Raw genomic sequence first — 7,996 nt, 5'->3', positions numbered from 1 at the left:
CGGTGCAGGCGAAGACGTGAAGTTAATTGTTTTAGAAAATTTTATATGAATACATACAGCAAATGTAGTTTATGCTGTTTGTGAAATGTAAATTTCTTTTCATGTAGGAAAAATGTCCCTAAAATTAATAAAAGAGTATTAAAAAAGTACGAATTTTAAAAAACAAGTAATATAATAACGTAGCTGACGCTTACTAACTGTTCTCTTTGTACCTAACTGCCTCCTCAAGTTCGCACCGAACATACCGGTTCTCCACAAGCCTCGTGCAGCCTACACCGGCATAGGAATATAGGGATGATACAAATACAAAAATAATTATAAGAATACCGAGTTTTAATTAATTATTTTCATAACAAAGTCCAATTGACCACTTCCCACCACTCGCCCTTCATGTGTTATATTGCCAAAAACTCTTCCTTCCGGAAAAGGAAAACTCTCTGGGATGTCGATAAAACCTATTTTCATGTCGTTGAATACATAATAACCCTGAAATTTTTTTTATAAGGTGTAAATGAGTGAATCCACGAAAACATTTTAATGATAACAGCTAAGCTACGTAATCTTATCAACTGCTCTGGTTTAGAGGTGCATGTGCCGTGTAGGCGGGTAAACATCGACGATTTACTGGTACATGCACGCTCGGGATGGATATTTGTATTTATACAAATATTTATTTTCCGGTTTGGATTTCTGTTTTTGTGCGTCTCCCCACAGTGCCTCGGAGAGCACGTTCTGCTGTCGGTCCCAGTTATCATATACATCTAATAGCGATCCTACCAAATATCTCCAACAATCCATAGTAGTCCAGCCTGGTGAATTAAGCTCCGATCCATCTTCTACACAGAGAAATAGGCCTATGTCCAGCTGTGGGGTGCTACAGACTGAGTCATACGTAAGTCGTATTTATTTTTTCATAAAAACTTAATAGGCATAAATGCTAATTTGTTTAAATTCACTAATCAAGATTTTAGTTAGGAATAAAAACTTTTGCATAGGATGCCTTATTACTAATTAAGACTCAAATGTGTGGAGCTGTGTCTGTACAAGTCAAAACATGTTGTGAAAATTAATTTAAGCTAGGAAACATCATAGAATTCGTTATAATAACGAATTCTATGATGTTTCGTAGCACATTTGTTATTCGAAGTAGACTTGTATTAGTTTGTGTGGTATTATAAAATATAAAACTATAAATAATAAAAATAATTACAATTATTATACAATTTACAAATATCTTTTTGTAGCTAGCTGTACTAGAATTGGATGTTGACATGTAACCTTATAGTACTAAAAGGACAATATAGTTTCACTTATAGCTCGATATATTGTTAGTTTGTTATTCTTAACTTAAGATCAGTTTTGGAAACATAATGATTGACAACTAGCTCAACAAAAAAGCTTACGGTGCACCTGATGGTAAGCGATTACCTTAGCTTATAAACGCCTGCTACACCAGAAGCATCGAAAGCACGTTGCTGACCTTACCACCAAACCCACGATCTGATCTGATCATCACGAGTTCTGGTCACCTTACTCACTATAGGTACACAAAACTGCTTAAAGGGGGTATTATTTAGTTTTGAGCTTCTGTATGGTCGAGGTACTTACCCAGTTGGGCTGGTCCAGATTTCAAGCAGGATATTTCATGCGGTGCCCTATCTCAGTTATGTACATGTACATGTATATAGCCACTAACATAATGTAAGGAAATATTTCAAAATACCAACCGGTAGCACTGGGCAGTCTAAGATTTTCATAGGACGCTGAGACTCAGGGGTTCGGTAATACGCTTCATTTACCATTTTCCCAATAATTTTGTCTTTGAAAAATAAGTCGCATATGTTTATGTGAAATTCAACAAAACTTCGTTTGTACTCGTTCGACAAAAGCTGATAAAGATAAAAACTAACCTGAAAAAAATTATTATTAGTAACGATGAGTGGTTAGTAACGATGAGTGATTAAAATTTTTAAGATTAACATGTTTGTAATCTACCCTTTTTTGTCCATATATAATCCCTTTAATCCCCCCCTCCTTATAACTTAGGGGTATGAAAAATAGTTTTGCTGATTCTCAAACCTACCCATATGCACATAAAATTTCATAAAAATCGGTCCAGCTGTTTCGGAGGAGTATTTTAACTAATATTGTGTCACGAGAATTTTATATATAAGATAACTCACTGAAAACGTATTGTCCATAATACGAATAAGTTCACCTCTTAATGTAAAATAATGAAGTGGATTAGTTCGATTATACTTCTTCGCCGACATATAAACGTTTTTAAAGTATGAAGAATTTACGTATAACAATTTAGGTCGTTCAACGTTTATTGCGGTTCTCTGAAACAATCACGTTGTTTAATAACTATCCAGATTTGATTACTATGTCACATTATTTAAATAAAACCGACAGTATTTTAATAAAGGGATATTTTTAAATGCATCTTAAAAGACTTATCATCCAGCTTTATATATTAACTAGCTGTGCCCGCGACTTCGTCCGCGTGGAATCTAACAAAAAGTTATTATTCAATTCGCAGAGTTATAAAATAAATTTCTAAAATAAAAGTAGCCTAAGTTACTACTTATTATATCAACTATCTCTCAATGAAAGTCTTGTCAAAATTGGTCCAGCCGTTTTAGAGATTAGCTGAAACAAACAGACGGACAGACAAAAATTGTAAAAAATGCATTTATTTATTTATTTACAAGGGATGGTACAAAGCACAGAAAAAATTATAAAACAAACTAGAATGAAATATAATCAAAAAGGCCAATTACGACCATCCATCCGTTTAAAATTTAAAATAACAAACGTGAAAAAATAAAATAAAAGGAAAAACACAAGAAAAAAAAACAAACTTGTTTTCATATTAAACCTATAAATACCCCTGGGAAGGATAATTTAAAAACAATTAACTCTATGGAAGGAAATATAACATATATAATAATGAAAATAATAATAGTGTAATAATATAATATAAAATTCAATTAAAAAATTAAAATATAGTAATACATTATATAAATATTTATGAAATATATATAAATTATATATATTTAGTTGTAGTTTTGATTATTTTTTTAAAGAACTGTTGTTTTATTTTGTTTTGAAAAATATTTTTTGAACCGTTGAAAATATCTACGTTTTGAAATTTCATATTGTATGAGTTAGGTAATCTTGTAAGTATAGAATTCTGTGCATAGTTGGTGGAGCAGTTCAGTTTAGTAAAAAGCAGTTATTTTAATATTACAAACAGACACTCTTATTTTTTTGTATAGATTAATTAAATCATTTTATAGCGTCATTTATATAAGCAGATAAACGGGAATACTGGAACCTGATCTCAATTCTTTAAGCACTATAATTATATGCAACTCTGTCATTTAGCAAAAAAAGGAAACGCACACGTCCCACTAAATCAAAACCTGTTGTTGCAATTCAATAATATTAAAGAAAACTAATTTGCCTTTTTACTTGAATTTCTCACTATTTGTGTGTCAGTTTATAATTAATTGTCGATTGTTTTTTTTTTTTAATTCTATTTAATAATTTGATATAATATTATAAAAACCTCCCTTAGTTATATTAAAAAAAAACAATGCAATTAGTTAATAGTGATTAGCCAGGAATATTCTTTGTTGCTAAAATAATAATTTTTAATAGAATTTTTGTTGTGTAAACATTACAAATAAATATTTTTCGATTAGCAGTAAAATACACCTACCATTTAATAAATAATAATAATTAATTTAATATGGAATGTACTTTAAAAACGTCATGATCGCCTATATCGTCTCTGTATGATATATGTATTTTATATATGTAAGTATTATGTACATAGTATATTTATTATTATATATTATTTATATATCGGCACTTTATTAAAATATTCTAATTCGCACAAAAATTATTTGCTTACTTCCTAACTGCAGTTTCTGTTTCGTATCCTATACCCAAAAGTTGTCTGGAAGACATCGCTCTTTCAGCGATAAGACCGCCTTTGTACATCTTTCATTTTATATTATTATTTTGTTGTTTCTTTTAATTGTGTACAATAAAGAGTATTATTACTATTACCTTGCCGTTGCAGGATCTAATGTTGTCCTTTACTAAAAATATAAGTAAAATAAAATAAAAGTATGCTTCTTTTGCTTTGAATATCATTGCACATGAGCACATTTAACTGAAACTACGTGAATTGCAACTTTGTTTTAAGCGGAAATGTCCAATGAAAATGTTTGATGTATGTTATATATATTATTTTTTTCGACTCTATATATAACATGGTTAACAACCATATAATTGTAGTCATTTTGTGTAATGCATATGGTTTAATAGTCGTTTAATTTGTCGTAGTAACTATCGTCATAATTGTTTTAAATTTTGATTATGATAGAGCTTTTCGGGTGGTTGCGATGCATTGTTGCAGGCGTCTATAACCTACGATAATCGCTTACTATCAGGTGAACTGTACGCATATGCATGTTCGAAGCAGTAGTAGTCCACCTCACCAGCAGTCGTCATCTACAACATCGGCAGCAGGTAGTAACGAAACGGCCAAGCCACATATTTTGACTAAGGTGTAGAGTTTGTGAAGTTAGGGCTTGTAGAGTTAGGGTGTGTGGAGTTAGAAGCTTGGCTCTACATGAGATCTGAAAACTTTTTGACAGTGCGAGCCATATAATCTTGTCTTGGCTACATTTTACACGAAAAAGTTTTTGGTGGGATTTTACTTCTTTTTGTAAGTTCAAAATTTGCGAAAGTCTCATACAAACTTCCACCCCCTAGTTTAAGGGGTTGGGGGGTAAAAGTTCCAAGTTTTAGAATTTTTTTGTTGTTTGTGTACTAATACTAGCTTACATATCAAATTTCAGCTTTCTGGGACTTCAGGGAGTACCCTAAGAATATTGATGATCATCAGTGAGTGACGAAATCGGGGTTTTTTAGATATCAATAAAATCTAAAGTATAAGAGCTATGCAATTGAAACTTTATATGTTTAATAAGTCTACTATTGACATCATATTCTGAGAATTTTGTTTATCTGGTATAATCCAAACCCAAGTTATGAGGGTTCAAAAAAACGACGAAGCGCTTCGAGAAAAGTCGTGTTTTTCGTTTTTTTTTTTGGCTCGTCTTGGCCGTACTTGGCCGTCTACCGTGCCCCCCGATTAAGTAGTAACACTGTAAATAAAGAGGGAGAAGTGTTAGGTTGGTACTAAATATTTAGAATAAGAAAGAGTAGCTTGACTTGACATTTGTTAATACGAATGTCAACTCAACATACATTTCTTTTTTTTATTTGCGGGGATGTACTGATCACCACTATTAGTTTTTATAGAGCAAACATGTGAGAAAGGAGGTAGTCCGATATAGACACTGTTAAAGCCGTCAAGAACTACCCGCAAAATTTCAATTTCGTGAACAAGACATTCGCAGTTAATGTCGAAATATCGAGCTCCGCAAAATGAAGAAAAAAAAAACATGGTAAGTATACCGTTTTTGAATAGTCTACCTATATAGTTACAGTAAATCGACAGATCTTTTAAAGATCACGGAAGATATTAAAGAGGGTATGGAAAGCAAATGTGTAACGGTATCAGTCCTAATAGATTTCAGCAATGCATTTAACGCGGTCGACTACGATCTGCTTCTAGCACTTCTGACTCGTTAATCTATCTCGGCTTCCGCTATTAAGTGGTTTTCTTCACATCTTTGTGGACGTAGGCAAGCTATTCGTACTGACGAGGGAAACTGATTGGTGCGAAGTGGCTGCTGGTGTTCCTCAAGGCGGCATATTATCTCATTTATTATTTTCTCTTTTTATTAATTCAATTACTTATTTAAAATACCAGTACCACCTTTATGCCGATAACCTGTAGCTTTATAAACAGACAAAGGTTAGCGATCTACATTCTACTATTCATCTTATAAATCAAGATCTAATGTGTATACACAACTGGTCGATGAATCATGGTATAGCTGTCAATGTCGCCAAGTGCCAAGTGATTATTGTGGGCAGTTCTCGGCAACTGGCCTTGATTGATACCAATTCTTTACCGAACCTATTTTTTGATAGATACTCAATACCATTTGCCTCAAAGGTTAAGGATCAGGAGGGCATAATTATTAATAAGTCCTTTTCCTGGTCCGATCAAGTGAATGAAGTTTCGCGTAAATTCTACTCAACATTGCATCCCTTATTACACTTTAAGCATTTCTTACTAACTAAGGCCAAGCTCCACTTGGTGATTACCTTACTTTTGCCCATAATCGACTACGGCGATGTGTGTTGTCTGGACCTCAATCAGGTCCATTTGAACAAACTTGATCAATTGTTCAACGCCTGCATTCGTTTCGTTTTCGGCTTGCGGAAGTATGAATATATTTCCCATTACAGATCTCTCCTTAAATGGCTACTAATCCGTGAGCGTAGGAACTTGAGAATTCTTTGTTTACTTTTCACTATTCTATCCCATCCTACTAGCCCTTCTTACCTTAAATGTAAGTTCACTTTTCTTTCCGAATCTCATTAAAGATCTCTCCGCTCTTCAAATAATCTATTTCTTTCTACTCCTATTCATCGGTCAGGGTTTTTGTCTGATTCATTTGCTGTTTCTGCTGTTCGTCTCTGGAATTCGTTACCTGAGTCTATCCGTAAAGCTCCTTCACGTGACTCATTTAAGAGGCAAGTTAAGGGGTTCTTGTTAGCCACAATTTAACCTAATTTAGTGAACTCAATAAACACTATAATTGTGTTTTGATTATTATTGTCGTCAGCTTATTAAGTATTATGTATGTAGGTATGTATGTATGTATGTATGTATGTATGCATGTATGTATGAATATATATATACTAGCTGTGCCCGCGGCTTCGCCCGCGTTGGAATCAGTGTGTCACAAAGTTTTCCCGGCAAACTTGCAGCGAAGCTCTCATCAAAATCGGCTTAGCCGTTCCGTAAACCTTCCTCTTGAAGCCGTCTCTCCATTGGTGAATTCGCATGAAAATCCGTTCAGTAGATTTTGAGGGAATCGATCACATACACTTTTGGGGACTCCGTTTTATAATACACTAACTGTTGCCCGCGACCACGTCCTATATGGCTGCCTGGCTATGAAGATATTGATTACTATTAAGATGTTTTACGCAAATTATTTTTTTATTTCAGTCAGCTGAAATGCTTATCATACTGAGTAACTTTTTAAAAGGCACAATTTAGTATAATTTAATAGTTCTTTTTATAAAACCTGTCTATACACCACATTTTTAGTTTTATTTTCAAAATGCAGTATAAATAACCTATCAGAGGATTTTATAGCTGCTGTATATGTTTCATATAAACTATCGACCCCAATTAAACCCCCTTGGCGGTGGAATATCGTAAAATCCGTTCTTAGCGGACGTCTACTAACTATAATCTACGTCCCTGCCAAATTAATCTTTGTCCATCCTGGATGGTTGGACCATCCAGCGGTTTTTGAGTTCTCGTAATGAGTGAGTCAGTGACCTTTCTCTTTTATATATATAGATTACGATGCATTATTTGGACACCTCCTCACCATCTATAGAGCATACATTTTAAATTTCAAGTCTCTTACTTAAAAAACATAGGACTTTCATACAAACTTTCAACCCCCGTTTTACGGGTCGAGTTTCGTAAAATTAGTTCTTAGCGGATGTTAACGCTCTATAAGAAACCTAACTGCCAAATTTCAACTTTGAAGCTCTTATAGTTTCGGAAATTTCGTGATGAGTGAGTCAACCTACCATCCCCCGTTTTAACCCCAAATGGGAGTTAATTTCTAAAGATACATTATTTAGATACCTTTTCGCCATCTATAGAGCATACATTTTAAATTTTAAGTTTCTTACTTCAAAAACATAGGACTTTCATACAAACTTGCAAACCCCGTTTTACCCCCTTAGGGGTCGAGTTTCGTAAAATTCGTTCTCAGTGGATGTTTACGCCCTATAAGAAACATATTTGCCAAAT

At 33.5% G+C, this 7,996-nt stretch overlaps 1 protein-coding gene across 1 annotated transcript; it reads right to left on the bottom strand.

Annotated features, from left to right (window-relative positions):
* Window positions 1-314: 314 nt before the first annotated feature.
* LOC123663840 lies at window positions 315-2,225 on the bottom strand. The gene is made up of 3 exons (XM_045598473.1): window positions 2,184-2,225; window positions 1,728-1,910; window positions 315-486 (listed from the first exon to the last, which is right to left on the bottom strand). Exons 1-3 carry the CDS (start codon window positions 2,199-2,201, stop codon window positions 334-336), a joined length of 354 nt encoding a protein of 117 aa, XP_045454429.1. The 5' UTR covers window positions 2,202-2,225; the 3' UTR covers window positions 315-333.
* Between the last annotated feature and the right edge of the window lie 5,771 nt (window positions 2,226-7,996).

This window comes from Melitaea cinxia, chromosome 21 (assembly GCF_905220565.1).
Source record: "Melitaea cinxia chromosome 21, ilMelCinx1.1, whole genome shotgun sequence".
Classification (NCBI taxonomy): Eukaryota; Metazoa; Arthropoda; class Insecta; order Lepidoptera; family Nymphalidae; genus Melitaea; species Melitaea cinxia.
This window is presented reverse-complemented; position numbering and strand designations above follow the sequence as displayed.